This window comes from Myotis myotis, unplaced genomic scaffold (genome assembly GCF_014108235.1).
Source record: "Myotis myotis isolate mMyoMyo1 unplaced genomic scaffold, mMyoMyo1.p scaffold_m19_p_21, whole genome shotgun sequence".
In the NCBI taxonomy this organism is placed as follows: Eukaryota; Metazoa; Chordata; class Mammalia; order Chiroptera; family Vespertilionidae; genus Myotis; species Myotis myotis.
The window spans coordinates 15372182-15387930 of NW_023416326.1; the positions used below are offsets into that span (position 1 = coordinate 15372182).

Below are 15749 nucleotides of genomic sequence, written 5' to 3' on the forward strand. Positions count from 1 at the left end.
GTCTGCAGGCTGATGCTCTATCCACTGAGCCAAACCGCTAGGGCTGAACGAGGGTTAGGAGTTTCATTCGTCCTGTTTATTTTCTCGTCTTCTATCACAGGGCTGAATACTCTCAAACACAGCACACTGCGCTTAAAACAAATAGAATAAATTGCATAGGGCTGAAAGAGAAATCAATTATATAAAAATATAGTTCTATAAACTAAAAAATAATAATAAAATACAGCTCCACGTTAAATAACAAGACCTAGTAGCAGCAGGTCTCCACGCCCGCAACTTCGAGTCGTGGTGAGCGTGACAGTACTGAGCTGCCTCCGACACGTGTAAAGGGACATGAACACATGGGCGACGACTTGCCGCCTAAGTCACGGCACTATTCACACTCCCGGGGGTTGTATTCATTCACTTAAAGCCCATCATTGGGGGGTAGGGGGCGCCAGGGGATTGTCAAGGGTGGGGAAAAAAGGAGACATAAGTAATACCCTTTGTAATACTTTAAGCAATAATAAAAAAATAAAAATAATAAAAAAAAAAAGCCCATCATGAAGGCGGTGCTGGATTTCAGTTAGTCGTGGTCCCCAAGGTCTGCAGGCCGCAGGTAGCACCCCGGCACCCCCCAGGGCCAGCCGGGTGGACCTCCCTGTGGCAGATCAACCACATTCCCGAGCCGTCCAGCCTGGCCGCCCTCGGGGAGAGGGACCCGCGCGTGAAAGGGGGTGAAGCAGGCTTCACGGGGAGAGCGTGCCAGCCTCCTGGCGCCCAGCCACCCGCAGCTCCGCCCGCAGCGCCGCCGCCCGCCCAGCGCACGCCGCCGCAGGCGCCGGGGAGCTCCGCCCTCCGCGGCCGGCAGGGGGCGCGCGCGCCGAGGCCCCGCCCCTGGGACGCGTGCGCGGGGCGTGCCCGCCGCCAGGCATCAGCAATCTATCGGCGAGCGGCGGGTGGGCGGTGCTTCCGGCGCTCGCGCTCCAGAGCGGAGCGGACTGACGGCCGGACGCACGCACGCGAGGGGGCGGGCGGCGGCGGCGTGTCCTCAGGCGGCGGCGGCGGCGGCGGCGGCGGCGGGCTCCGGGACCGGCAGCGGCACGCGGGAGGATGGCGGAGGCCTCGGACAAGCTCTACCGGGTGGAGTACGCCAAGAGCGGGCGCGCCTCCTGCAAGAAGTGCAGCGAGAGCATCCCCAAGGACGCGCTCCGCATGGCCATCATGGTGCAGGTGCGGAGGCCGCTTTGTGCGCGGGGGCCTCGGCGGCCGGACGGGAGGGCGGGCGGCGGGGCGGCCGGGCCCGGGCGTCGCCGCTCGCGGCCGGCGTGGAGCCCGCCGGGGCCCCCGCCGCGGGGTTTTGCCCATCTTGCAGGAAAAGCCCGGGAAATCGCCTGGAACTGGGGCCGTTTGCTTCGTGAAAAGGAGGAACCGTTTCTGTCCCCGTTCGCCCCGGGGGCGGGGCGGGGCGCGTGCGGGTCTTGCGAGGCGGGTCCGACTGGAGCGACCTGGTTCTGGCGGGTTTTGTCCCACTTCGGTGGCGACCGCCGGCATGAGGGTTGTTTAAGCTATTTTTGGCTGTCGTTTCAACGCCCGCTCAGCCTCATTTTTTTAATTATGCAAAGCTGCGCACCTTGGTGTCATTTCTGCACAGCGCGTTCACTTTGGCCTGATCTTTTTGTGTAAAAGAACATTCCCCCAAACTTCCCAGGCTCCTAGTGGGGTTCTCTCGATGCATGTGCAGCTGTCCGCTTTGAGTAAGCGTGGCCTCAGGGTTCCTCCTGGCACTTCTTGGCAGATTGGGGATCCCCCTTCCCGGGTTCCCTGGGGCTTCGAGGACGCCCATGGGGTGGGAGGGCTACGAGGTGGTGTCTGCAGGCCCCCCAGGGGTTCCTGCCTCCTCCCGCTTCCGTTTTGCGCAGGTGGTCGTGGTTCTTGCCCGCCCTGTCTCCCCACCTCAACATAAAGCTGCCTGGAGGCTCTGCGCGGGGCCCGGGGTCCAGGGAACCCGGGTTCCCTCCCTGCGCGGGGCCCGGGGTCCAGGGGACCTGGGTTCCCTCTCTGCGCGGGGCCCAGGGTCCAGGGGACCCGGTTTCCCTTCCTGCGCGGGGCTCGGGGTCCAGGGGAACCTGATTTCCCTACCTGCGCGGGGCTCGGGGTCCAGGGAACCTGATTTCCCTCCCTGCGCGGGGCCTGGGGTCCAGGGAACCCGGTTTCCCTCCCTGCGCGGAGCTCGGGGTCCAGGGAACCCGGTTTCCCTCCCTGCGCGGGGCCCGGGGTCCAGGGAACCCGGTTTCCCTCCCTGCGCGGGGCCCGGGGTCCAGGGAACCTGATTTCCCTTCCTGCGCGGGGCTCGGGGTCCAGGGGAACCTGATTTCCCTACCTGCGCGGGGCTCGGGGTCCAGGGAACCTGGTTTCCCTACCTGCGCGGGGCTCGGGGTCCAGGGAACCCGGCTTCCCTCCCTGCGCGGGGCTCGGGATCCAGGGAACCCGGCTTCCCTCCCTGCGCGGGGCCCAGGGTCCAGGGTCCAGGGAACCTGGGTTCCCTTGCATGGAGTCTCAGGGTCCAGGGAACCTGGGTACCTTCCCTACGTGAGGCCTGGTGTGTGAGGAGTGGCCGCAGGGTCCTCGCTGGGTCTTTAGTGCTGGGGGGCGGGGGGAGTGGGTGTGAGGAGTTAGGTTATCTCATCTCATGACTGGGGTGTCCTCGGGGCTTCCCCAGCTGCGCACCTGACTGCACCTAATCACTTAAACTGGCCGAGCACCTGGTAGGTTCTAGGCCAGTGGTTCTCAACCTTCCTAATGCGGCGACCCTTTAATACAGTTCCTCATGTTGTGGTGACCCCCAATTTCACTGTTACAAATTGAACATAATGAAAGCGTAGTGATTAACCACAAAAACAATATGTAGTTATATATGTGTTTTCCAGTGGTCTTAGGCGACCCCTGTGAAAGGGTCCTTCGACCCCCGGGTTGAGAACCGCTGTTCTACGCACTACGCTGGCTCCCAGGGGCACGAAGAGCCAGTGTGGATAAAAGGAAGGTGATGGTGCACAGTGTCAGGGGTGGGTGCCCTTGATGGCGCTGTGCCCGGGCATGTGTGCCCAGCGGGGCTGGTCCGGGGTCCTGTTCCCAGAGTGGCTGGTCGCTGAGGGTGGAGTGGCAGACCTGCCGTCAGAGGAGCCGCATCCCCACTGAGCAGCTGAGCTTTTCCTGAATGCACGGGCGCTGATCCTAAGGTCTCCTCGACGCTGGGGCTCCTGTCTGGGCAGAAGGTCTGTGAGTTTAGACGAGAACAGATTTGCATCTGCATCCTCACAGCCTCTAGGTCCGTGGTTCTCAACCTTGGCTGCACATTAGAATCACCTGGGCATCTTTCTAAAATCCTGATTTCTGGACCTCATCCTCCGGAAATTCTGTTTCTTTGTGACTAACGTTGTGGCCCCACCCCATAACAAAGAAACAGAATTTCCGGAGGATGAGGCCCAGAAATCAGGATTTTAGAAAGATTCCCAGGTGATTCTAATGTGCAGCCAAGGTTGAGAACCACTGAGCTAGATGGAGTCGTCACTTCCTCCCGCTAGGAGCACAGCCAGGAAGGCGTGCTAGCAGCGCCTGTGGCTATAGTCACAGTTGGTGATTACAGATCTTTTCACATCGCTTTACATCTGTGGGGATTTCTCTGAGAATTTACCCTCCTCACTGCCTCAAGATAACAGTAGTTATTCCTGTGGGAGCTCAATGGTTACCACAGTCCAGTAAGCTTTTCCAATGTCTTGGTAACTATTTCAATGCATTGGGTCCCATGTGTGAATCTGTCTTCTGTGCTGCATTTTTATTTTATTTTATTATTTTAAATATATTTTTATTGATTTCACGGGCGGGGGGAATAGAAACATCAATGATGAGAGAATCATTGATCGGCTGCCTCCTGCACGCCCCACACAAGGAGTCAAGCCCACGACCCAGGCATGTGCCCTTGATTGGAATCGAACCCCGGGACCCTTCAGTCCACAGGCCGACGCTCTATCCACTGAGCCAAACCAGCCAGGGCTGCATTTTTAAATGTTATTCTGAGAAGGGACACTAGGCTTCACCAGGCAGGGAGAGAGGGCCCCGCCTGGTTGAGTGCAGACCGGAGACCTCAGTGAGCCGGTGTGCTGGGCAAGCCCTTGAGGCAGGGCAGCTCTGCCTGGAGGATGGCTCCATGGGTGAACTTGATTGTGAAGGAGTCTTTGTTATTAAAAGTAAGTGTGGTCGTCCCTAATTGTAATGAGGGAGTGGAGTTTTAATTCCAAATGTCAAGTTGATCCTCTGGGCTGACTGGTGGTCGGGGGTGGGGGCAGGAAGAAAGAAGCCATTCTTCGGGCTCTTGTACTTAAAAGCCTCTTTTGCATTTGTATGGGAGGGTGTTCTGGGAGTATCAAATACCTGGTACTTCAGCTGGTGTGCCCGGAGGCAGCCGGGAGGGGCTGGGCTGGGAGGAGGCGGTGGTGAGCCATTTATCTGTCCTGGGGGGTTAGGGCCCGCTCCACCCATTGCTCTCTGGAGTGGGCGGGCAGTGGAGTGGCCGGGCGAGGACCCTGGTCTGGGATCGGTGCTCCGCACACAAAGATTCTGCCACTGGTGACAGCCATGCGGCTGCCGAGTGGAGTCATAGCCACCGTCCATGACCTTGGTTCAGCTCACTTCCTGTCCGGTCATTCTCAGTCCTAAGGTCTGGGTGAGGCTTTCCTTTGGTCAAAGATTCTTCCTCTTGAGGGAGATGGGGCCCAGTCACCCACGCGGGGGCCACAGCACCCAGACCAAGGTTAAAGGGCAGGATGAGGCCTTGGCTGAGCCTAGAAGATGGGGCGCAGGCACGCGTTCCAGCGTGGGGAAAAGCCACTGCACGCGGTCCTCCCCTGCGTGGACATCGCACAGGAGGGGTAGGCAAGGTGCCACGGCTGGAGCAGAAAGTGCCGTTTCCCTGCATCGGACAGGGTGAGCTCTGGGCCGAGGAATCAGCTGACGTTGCTGTAAACCAGACTGTGATGCTGAGAAGTCCTTGATGTGCCCAGCCCTAACCTTCCATTTTAATCTATTAAATCTGGAAAGAGGCCACTCACATAGGAGGCGAGGGCTAGTTGGGAGACCCTGCCACTGCTCTAAACAGTATTTCCGCTGTCCCCACACTCCATCCTAAAGTTCTCTGTGGTATTTACTTTTAAAGCTCTTAATGTCTCTATTTCATCTGCGTGACATTTGGCTTTCTGTTCGTCTGCAGCAGCAGATGCTTGCGGGCTCCCTTGCTTTAGTCAGACCGGTGTGTATTTTTAAGTAGCTCTTCCTACCCAGCCTCGTAGGGGAAAGAACCGAGGTGTCAGACCTGCCTTTGTGGGCACCACCTCCCCTGGGATCAGTGGGGGTGCTGGTGTCCACCCAGACGCAGTTGAGTGTGCCAGGGGCCAGATAAATGCCAGTGTTTGTGCACTCTGCCGGGCACTGTCACCGCGCTCAGTGAGGCTGGGAGCGCCTGGCACTGTGACGCTGACAGTACCAACCCAAGTGTGAGGCTTCAAGGAAGGAAAGCCTCCAGGAGAGGTGACCCCCTTTCCCGCGGGGCCCGACTTCCCAGTTCCTGCGGCGGGAAATGGCTCTTCCCGAAGGTGGTGACAAGCCCAGGAATTCTGTTGTCGGCCCTGGCTGGCCTGCTCCCCTGGTCCATTCTCTCCCCCCCACCCCCCCACCCCCCCATGGAAGTTAATTCATTCCAATTCCCATCTCTGTGGCTGCTCCTTTTCTGACACATCCTCTCTGCCTTGCTGTTGCCTGGGCCTAGCTCAGTGATGGCGAACCTATGACACACGTGTCAGAGGGGACACTCGAACTCATTTTTTTGGTTGATTTTTCTTTGTTAAATGGCATTTAAATATATAAAATAAATATCAAAAATATAAGTCTTTGTTTTACTGTGGTTGCAAAGATCAAAAAATTTCTCTATGTGACATGGCACCAGAGTTAAGTTAGGGTTTTCCAAAATGCTGACACGCCGAGCTCAAAAGGTTCGCCATCACTGGCCCAGCTCCCTGTCATTCTAACTGCAGCGGCTCTTCCGGGCCCTTTTGGGGCCGCACAGGCCCTCGGAGTCCGGCCTGGCTCCTGGGCCGACCCCGCAGAGCCAGGTCATGGACACGCGTCTTGTGTGCGTGTTCCTGTGCTCAGAGGTGGAGCGTGTCACCGGGATGCGGTGTGGCTGCACAGGTACATGGGCACAGTCCTGTTCAGAACGCCACCATTCCCACAGGGTCCCGCGTCTGAGCGGGCTCGGCCGGCAGCAGCTCTCGGCTGTTGGGGAGGAGCCTGGAGAGCCGTGCGGAATGCGCTGCTGCTGTTTCCCGCGCGTTGGCACCCTCCCCGGGCCGTGGGGGGCACGGGCAAGGCTGCCCGGGTTCACAGATCAGGAAACCGGGCGCGATCGGTTTCGTGCTGAGGGTTGGGCTCGAGGCTGCCCGGAGGCCAACTAACTGTCCTTTTCCCCCCTGATTCCCCTCCTTCCAGTCGCCCATGTTCGATGGCAAGGTCCCGCACTGGTACCACTTCTCCTGCTTCTGGAAGGTCGGCCACTCCATCTGGCAGCCCGATGTCGAGGTGGACGGCTTCTCGGAGCTCCGCTGGGACGACCAGCAGAAAGTGAAGAAGACGGCAGAGGCCGGAGGAGTGGCAGGTCCGCACACACCGGGGAGGCCGCGCCTGGGACTCCCAACCCAGAGCTTCCGGGGGCCTTTCCCAGAGGAGCTCCGCCCTCCTTTCCCCCATGTGCCCGCAGAGAACAGCGGCCTGCTGCTCAGCTGCACCTGTGACCGGCTGTGTCCTGCTGCAGGACGTTTTCTTTTCCCGATGCTGGAACTGTGGTCTTTAGAAGTTGTTGTTTTAATAGGCTTCACTTTGTAGAGCAGTTTTAGGTTCATAGCACAATGAAACAGAAAATGTAGAGCGTTCCCGTATTCCTCCCGACCCACAGAAGCCTGGCCTCCCCATCGTCAGCACCCTCCATAGTTACGGTCGCATTCGCTCGTGGTGGACAGTCTGTGGACAGTGCACAATGGCCTGTATTTATCCTTACAGCAGAGTATTTCTCACTGCCCTAAGTCCTCTGTGCTTCCTCTGTTCATCGTTCCTCTCCCCTACCCTCTGGCCAGCACTGATCATACTGTCTCCCTGGTTCTCTTTGCTCAGGAGGTCCTACAGTTGGAATCACAGGGAGCCTTCCCAGATTGGCTTACTTCACATCAGTATGCATTTAAGGTTCCTGCCTGCCTTTTCCGGGTGGCGGTGGTTAATCCTCACCCGAGTACATGCTTAGAGAGAGGGAGAGAGAGAAACATCAGTGTGAGAGAGAAACAGACAGGCTGCCTTCCGTATGCGCCTCGACTGGGGCCACAACCCAGGGATGTGCCCGACTCGGAACCAAACCGACAACCTTTCGGCGCACAGGACAACGCTCATCCAGCTGAGCCACTCTGGCCGGTCTCTTCATGGTTTGATAGCTCACTTTTCTTTTTTTTAGCTCATTTCTTTTTAATGCTGAATAATATTCTATTGTCTAGATGTAATAATTTGTCCATACTGGTAACTAGTTTATTTATACTGAAGGACATCTTGGTTGCTTCTAAGTTTGGGCAGTTATTAATAAGTATAAACATGTAGGGTTTTTGTTGGTTTTTGAACTTTTATGAGTTTATTTGCACCCTCATAAGAAGGTTTTATGTGGACCTAAGTTTTTCAGCTCGTTTGGGTAAATATTGAGGAACGTGATTTCTAGGTTGTGTGTTTAGTTTGTGAGAAGCTGCCAATCTCAGATGGCCGTAGCATTTTTAGAATTTCCATCAGCAACGAGTGACAATTTCTGTGGCTCCACGTCTCCGCCAGCGTTTGGTGTTGTCGGTGTTTTGCATTTTGACCTTTCTAATAGGTGTGTAGTAGCGTCTTGTTTTAATTTGTAGTAAGAAGGCTGTTCAGATATTTTCCCCATTTTTTGTTTGTTTTGAGTTTTAAGAGCTCTTTGTATATTTTAAATAACTGTGCTTGAAAATACATTTTTCCCGGTCTGTAGCTTGTCTTTCTCATTCTCTTGACAGTGCCTTGCATGGATTGTGTCTGGTACTGTATCTAAAAAGTCATCATCATGCCCAAGCTCAGCTAGAGTTTCTCCTCTGTTATGAGTTTTATGGTTTTGTGTTACACATGACATTTAAGTCTGTGGTCCATTTTGAGTTAATTTCTGCAGCGGGTATGAAGTCTGTCTTACTCAGTGTTTTGCATGTGGATGTCCAATTTTCCCAGCACCACTGGTTGAAAAGTGTGCCCAGCCAGCTCAGCCAAGGGTCCCGCAAGCCTGGGTGAGCGTGGTGAAGTACGAAGAAATGACAGACAAAGAGCATGAGCTGGGTCTAGGTGGATCTCCTGTGCCTGGCTGAGGCCACAGAGACAGACCCAGACGAAAACTGAGCCTTTATTTTATAGCCAGAGGTAAACAAGGTAGTGGTCACCATAGTTACAGTGTTCTTGTGAGTTTCACTTGTTTTGGCAGCACTTGCTGCACCTCCCACAGTGAGGGAGGGGTGCCAGAGGAAGTGGAGAGAGGTGGAAGGTGAGACGGCCACCAGCTAACATGGAGCTGTTTCCAAGAGCCTGTCTGAGAAAGATTGTATTTTATTGCCAGAAAAGAAGCTGTGTTCACCAGCCACAGTGGTTAGAAATGGCGTAGAGGAAACGGGCCGACTGCAGCCACCCAGAACGTCACGTGTCCTCGTGGAAGAGCCCGAGGGGTGTGGCGGGGAGGCCGGGACGCGGCTGTGAGCTGAACGTGGCTGTGTTTGATTCTTCAGGCAAAGGCCAAGGCGGAGCGGGCGGCAAGCCGGAGAAGACGCTGGGCGACTTTGCGGCCGAGTACGCCAAGTCCAACCGGAGCACCTGCAAGGGCTGCCTGGAGAGGATCGACAAGGTGAGGCCTGGCTCCAGTCCTGGCTCGGGGTCCTTCCACTGGGTGTCGCTGGATCTCCCAAAGGGAGAGAGAAGTACGGGCTGTGAGTGCTCGCTCAGCGCTCCTGCTTAAAAATAAAGGCAAGATCTTAACAGGCAGGCGGTTACGGTGACTTTTCTTCCAGTCCGGCCTGGCCCTCATTACTCCGGGTCCAGCCCCACGTCTGTAACTGTATCCACTTTTAGAAGATCAGGTTTTGGGGGGAGGGGGAGTTAAAGGGTTTACATGAGGGGTCTCTTCTGGGCCTGGCAGTAGCTGAGAAGGCTGTGGGTCTGTTTTATGGGAGCATTAAGTTTAAGGAGTGAGTTTGTTCCCTAGTGCGAGCCTCCAGGTTTCTTCGACTTCATCAGAGGAACTTCATTAACCACCCTTTCCTCCCAGTTGTCCCTGAAGAAAGACAGCCGACTGGGGACGCCACCTGGACAATTCCGTTTGATTAGTCTGAGGTTTTTGCTCCTTGGAGTGCTGTGCCAGAAACTTGGAGATGGGCAGTGGGCTTTAGAAAGGAAAATCATGACATTATTAAAAGATCTCCAGCTTCCTTCAGTCACTACAAATTTGAGGCAAAAGTTTAGGTTCTGAGGGGAATGTCAGGAGTTGTGTGTGTGGAGTGATGCTTGCCCTGAAATGGAGTTCTGCAAAGTGTCAGCACCCCTCAGCTGTGTTGCCCGGGTCTGGGGCTCATGGTCATGGAACTCTCCTAGGAGTGTCAGGCCTGGAATTGTGAAGCTGGCAGGATGGAAGGACTTAGGTTCAACAAATCAAAGAAAGGGGCAGGCGGGGGTGGGGTGGGGTGGGAAACCCCTGCTGGGACTGGAGGCCTGCCTCAGGCTCTTGGGCCTGCAGTGTAGGGTGGGGTGGGGGTGGAGTCCTCGGGGCTGCCCCATCCTCCAGTTTGGGGTGCGGTGAAGGAGGAGACTTCATTCCGTGCAGATAGTCTCAGTGGTGGTGCTAGAGCACAGCTGTGACTCACACTAGGGAAATGCAGCCCCATCCTCGGGGAGGGGGCCGAGGGGGGGGTCTCCCAGCCAGAGCGGAGGTGGCTTATGTGGGCAGAAATCCCCGCCCCTGGTCCGGGGTGGTTCCTAGTTGTTCATCCTCATGCAAATGAGGACTCCAGATTCTCTGATTGGTCCAGAGGCTCTGTCCTGATTAGTCCACATAGAGCCACTCTGATTGGCCAGAGCGATGCAGCTCTGGATGGGGAAGATGAAATAAGATTCCAGGAACTCCTTTATCGGGGCGGACTCAGGTGGCGGAAACAGTGCAGGCCTCTCCCTGCAGTGCAGTTGGCGTGAGAGGCCCTTCTGTAGAAAGCGCTGCTGGGCCCTTTTTGCTCTGTTTTAATTGGAGCCTCGTTACCACCAGGGGCCCTTCTTAGTAGGTGTCTTTCTCAGGGTTGACAGTTATCCCGTCCTTGACTTGCCCGGGCAAATTGATAACTAGTTGAAGTTGAGTCCGTTTAAAATGGGGGAGCAGGGGCTTGAGGGTAACACAGTCACTGGTGGTATAACAGTGCCAGGACCCCCAGCAGCCCGCACATGGCCCTTAAGGTGGCCTGAGGCCCTCGCTGGCTGGAGCAGGGGCTGGCTTGGTCGCCCGGTCCTGTGTCGCCCGTCCGTCCTTGTCTCAGTCCCACATGTGGTTTCTCCTGTAGGGCCAGGTGCGCCTGTCCAAGAAGATGCTGGACCCGGAGAAGCCCCAGCTGGGCATGATTGACCGCTGGTACCACCCAGAGTGCTTTGTTGAGCACAGGGAGGAGCTGGGCTTCCGGCCCGAATACAGTGCGAGCCTGCTCAAGGGCTTCAGCCTGCTGGCTCCCGAGGATAAGGAAGCGCTGGAGAAGCAGCTCCCGGGAGTCAAGAGCGAAGTGTGGGTGGAGGGCCCAGGGGAGGGGGTGGGGTTCAGTGAGGGGCTTGGTGGAGGCCCAGAGCTCCCACAGGTGCATACCAGTCCTGTGTGTCCCCCGGCTAACCTTGAGAAATCCCGGATACAGACTGTGGGGTGGCGGCGGCTCAGCGCAGGAAGGGCCGTAGGGTGCTCCTGGTGTCTGATCCTGGGGCCCCTGCGTGACCCAGTTTCCTGTCCCCGTGGCCTCCTGTGGACATGTTCCTTTGTGCCTGGGTGTCCCTGAGAAATGGTGCTGGGAGGATCGTCACAGGTTTTTAATGAGTTGGGAGGGGAGCAGTTCCCTGGTTTAAGGTTTGGAATGGCACGGGTGTCACATGGTGCTAACATTAGGATGGGCAGACCTACCAGTGCCTCCGTACGGGGTTGCCCTGAGGCTCTGGAGCAACCCCGCGATCGCTCCTTGGCAGCCGAGTATGTTCTGAAGGGGATGAAGTCCGCGCAGACACTCCCTGAGAGGCGGCCAGCTGGGCCTGCAGAGAAGAGTTGAGATAACAAGACACGTCGTCGGATGTCTGCGTTCTCGTGGATCTGGTTCTCTCACATTCTGCGTCTCTTTCAGAAAGAGGAAGGGCGACGAGGTTGATGGGCTAGACCAGGTGCCCAAGAAGAAACCTAAGAAGGAGAAAGACAAGCTTGAAAAGGCTCTCAAGGTGAGTTCTGAGCTGTGTCCTTGGCCATTCTGCCCAGTTCTTCCCTCGCTCTGGGAAGAGAGCTCAAGGAGGTGTGTGTGCCCCTTACCCAGACCCTTAGGAATTCCCAAGTTGATAGCTGCTGTTAAAAGGCCTGGTCCCCCCCCACCCCCGTGGCTTCCTTCCTTCCTCCCAAAGGGACAGTTCCTATTTGAGGAGAACTCCCCTTGGGCTCCAGGTGCCAGACCAGCACCCAGGCTCAGGCAGGAGCTGAGTCAGGCCCCAGGCACCAGCCTCACTGAGCTGGTCGATTCCTGCTTCAGCCACACAGTACATCAGATGAAGCTCTCTTGTTTAAAAGAAAAAGGAAGAGAAGTCAACATAATGGAAAGAGGACTACCCGTCCAATCAGTAGTCATTGACCAGAGAGTCACCACTGTTGGTTACACATGCATTGAAGCGAAGTACAGATAACTAATCAGAAAATGCCAGCTGTTGGGGATCTAGGGGAGAACACACCGTCTCTCTCAGGAACCCGGTTTCCATGAGAAGCCATCTGCTTGGCTCTCTTACATAAGCACTCAGTTTTCCCTGTGGTGTGAGAATTAGAAGCAATTTCTCATCTTGTTCCAGTTGTTTGAGCAGAAGGACAATGTGGTGTGGTTGCCCTTCGTAAAAAACGTTTGCTGTGGCCCACAGCTGGCTGCAGTAGAGTGGTGGTGCTGTTGGCACTGAGGAAATAGGTGGTTGGACACCCCCTCCCCGTGCACTCTCAGATTGGGGGGAGCGGCCACGCCCACCTCCCTACGCCGGATGTTGGGCTGACAACCCTGGGAGCTTCCAGGCTCCTTCCTGAGTCTCCGGTGTTGGTTTCTGAGGGGCCGATTCCAGGGACCCTGGTTCCCGGACAGCAGCCCTCCCCCGCGTCCCTCTGTGGTCTCCTCCCCACCTTCCCAGGTGGTGAGAGGCTGCGCTCTGGGCTTACCTTGGCGTCCACAGGAGGGACTGGGCGCACACTTCCCTGTTGCTGAGACTGACGTTGGGGTGCAGCTCAGTGAGGATGTGGTTGGAGACGAGCAAGGCCAATGGGATCTCCCCTGGTGGTGGGTTTCTCTCTGAAGAGCTGGTCTCTCAGCGGCTGGGTCTTGTCCTCAGGCCCAGAACGACCTGATCTGGAACACCAAGGATGAGCTCAAGAAAGCGTGCTCGACCAGTGACCTGAAAGAGCTGCTCATCTTCAACAAGCAGCAAGTGCCCTCCGGGGAGTCGGCGGTGAGCTGCCCTTGTGTTACGTGAGCCGTGTGGGACTGTGGAGTGACTGTCCTCTCGGACGGTGGGAGGCCCTCGGTTGAACACCTGCCGGTATTATTGGGCGAGTGACAGTCCATAGTTGTGTTGCATGGTCATCATCATCGTCGTGGTCACCATTTCCCAGGGGCAGGGAGGGGCGGGCTCTTCCCCAAGGCAGCCCGTGGTTTAGGATTTTGGTGAGGACTGACGGGGCCTCTGTTTGCCTTGTATATTCACACTGGCCTGAGGAGCCCTCTGCTGCCTTCTGCCCGAACTGCCCGGGCTGTGAGGCTGTGGAGGGAGCAGGACCACCTCGTGAGACCAGCCTCCCCAGCAGGCCTGCCCTGCCCTCTCTGGGGAGAGGGGGCACTGTTCTGTGCAGAAGCAGTGGGTGCTCTGGCTCTCCCTTTACGTCTAAATCCCCAAGGGCAGTGGGAACTGCAGGAACGTGCGTGGACTTAACAGTACAAAAATCTAAGCTCCACCTGTCAACCAGCCGGCCAGGGGGTGGGCAGTTAGTGAGCCTGGGGGGCCAGCCCTCTTCTGTGTTGGTGAGAGCAGTTTGTGCAGATTCTTCATCCCACGCGGGGAACGTCACTCTGTAGCCCCTCCTTTGTCTCTGACATGCTTCTCCACTGGCAGATCTTGGACCGCGTGGCTGACGGCATCGTGTTCGGTGCCCTCCTGCCCTGCGAGGCGTGCTCGGGCCAGTTGGTCTTTAAGAGTGACGCCTACTACTGCACGGGGGACATCACTGCCTGGACCAAGTGTATGGTTAGGACCCAGACGCCCAGCCGGAAGGAGTGGGTGACTCCAAAGGTAAGTGGGGGGTCCTGGGGTCTGTCGCCAGAAAAACATGGTCCCCTCACTCCAAGCTGCCACGCCGGCAGGGCAGCATTCTGCAGACTTCTTACAGCTGATCCGTCCTTATAATTAGAATATAAAATTATATTATTGGCTCCATGGTTTAAAAACTTCACAAATGGAGAACCACAGCACTTCGTGCTGGAGTGCAGGTTTGTCCGATCGGAGTAAAGTCCTCCTGCTGGCAGACTGGATCATTTCTGTTCCTGCTCAGCAAGTGCTTACTCAGTGCCAGGCACTGCTCTAAGCTCAGGGGACAGACGGCGAGTAAGTGGATCATTCCTGCCTTTATGTTAGGAGACTTTTTTTTTTTTTTTAATTATTTTTTTATATATTTTATTGATTTTTTACAGAGAGGAAGGGAGAGAGATAGAGAGTTAGAAACATCGATGAGAGAGAAACATCGATCAGCTGCCTCCTGCACATCTCCTACTGGGGATGTGCCCGCAACCCAGGTACATGCCCTTGACCGGAATCGAACCTGGGACCTTTCAGTCCGCAGGCCGACGCTCTATCCACTGAGCCAAACCGGTTTCGGCTAGGAGACTTTTTCTTAGGAATATTTTTTTGCTTTTATGCTAAAGGGGGAACTGGCTCCAGGGTTCAGTTATCTTCTATTTTGACCTCTTATAATGGAACTACATGTTGAATTCTCAGGTGCAAAATCTCAATTGAGGAACCTCATTTGGAATTGTGGGCGGGGTGGGGGGTGTTGACAGTGTCTTTGGGGGCTTGGCTGCTGGAAGGACTCCACCTGTGTCCTCAAACTCAGCTTGAGCTGGCACCCAGCTGCCTGGGGCAGAGGTGGGACGCCACTAACTAGGATTTGGGGTTTGATCATCCAGTTATCTCTCCCTGTGCGTACCTCTGGGGGGGCGAGCATTGGAATGGTGCCCTGTAGGAAGCACTTGGTCGTTGGGACTTGAGTGCCCCATGGGCACTGCTAACCCAGCATCTGGAACAGGACTCCATGGTTCTGCCGGCCCTCCTGCCCGGGCTCGTTCGTTTCCTGCCTCCTCTGCCCACGACCATAATTTACTCCCTCCCTCTCAGTCCTTTCTCTGTACGTTTTCTTGAGTGATCACTCAGCAAATTTGGCCTTGTTGCCTCCCGCACCCTTAATGTCTTACAGTGATTCCTCAGTTCCTATAGAAATACTAGTATTTTCAGTTTTTCTGAATATGCAGGTGTAACAGGCCCTTGTGTGGTATTTGTATTCCTTTTATCTTTGAGAAAATAATAAAGTAAATAACGTGAACTATTTTGTGCTTTATGTATCAACCAGAGGCCTGGTGCATGGATTTGTGCACCTTGAAAGTAAATTAATTAGAAGGTGGCCAGTGGGGCGGACGTGGGCGAGACTGGCCAGACACGCCCTGTAGCCGACCTCCTGTGGTCCCTCCCTGGCTGGCCGCACCTGGGGCAGTGCCGGGGCTCGAAGGGCATCCGTGGGGTGTGTGTGGGGGGGTCCCCTCTGGCAGGTGGGGTCCCTCGGGCTGGCCTGTGGGGATCAGCTGAAACCAGCAGTCCGACATCCCCCGAGGGGCCCCGGAGTGCGAGAGGGCACTCTGCAAAGTTGCTGTCGCTCAGCAGCTCCTGCATTGAGCATCTGCCCCCTGGTGGTCATTGCGCATCATAGCTACCAGTTGGACGGTTGCTTAGATTGCACAGCATATATATACATGTGAATATATACTTTTTTCCCAAGGATATGTTTATTGATTTTTTTAGGCCGGGGGGAGGGGGGGGAGAGAAACATCCATCAGTTGCCTCCTACTTATGCCCTGACCGGGAATCAAGCCCACAACCTTTTAATGTATTGGACAGCACTCCATCCAAGCCACCCAGCCAAGACTAGCCTCTACCTATATTTTTAAAGGAGTATTTTAAAAGGGTATCTGTAACCCTGGCCAATGTGGCTCAATTGGTTGAGCATCACCCCATGTACTAAGAGGTCCCCAGTTTGATTCCCGGTCAGGGCACATGCCAGGGTTGCAGGCTTGATCCCTGGTAGGAGGCATGTGGGAGGCAGCCAATCGATGTTTCTCTCT

The 15749-nt window shown here is 55.9% G+C and overlaps 1 protein-coding gene across 1 annotated transcript in view; it reads left to right on the forward strand.

The window, feature by feature from the left end:
* The first annotated feature begins 990 nt into the window (after positions 1-990).
* Positions 991-15749, forward strand: part of PARP1 (poly(ADP-ribose) polymerase 1) — a 36148-nt gene continuing 21389 nt past the window's right edge. Inside the window, exons 1-7 of the mRNA XM_036354873.1 lie at positions 991-1212; positions 6520-6685; positions 8850-8965; positions 10662-10876; positions 11475-11565; positions 12700-12816; positions 13477-13653. Of these exons, the coding sequence (XP_036210766.1) occupies positions 1093-1212; positions 6520-6685; positions 8850-8965; positions 10662-10876; positions 11475-11565; positions 12700-12816; positions 13477-13653 (1002 nt within the window). The 5' untranslated portion in view covers positions 991-1092. The remainder of the gene's footprint in view (positions 1213-6519; positions 6686-8849; positions 8966-10661; positions 10877-11474; positions 11566-12699; positions 12817-13476; positions 13654-15749) is intronic.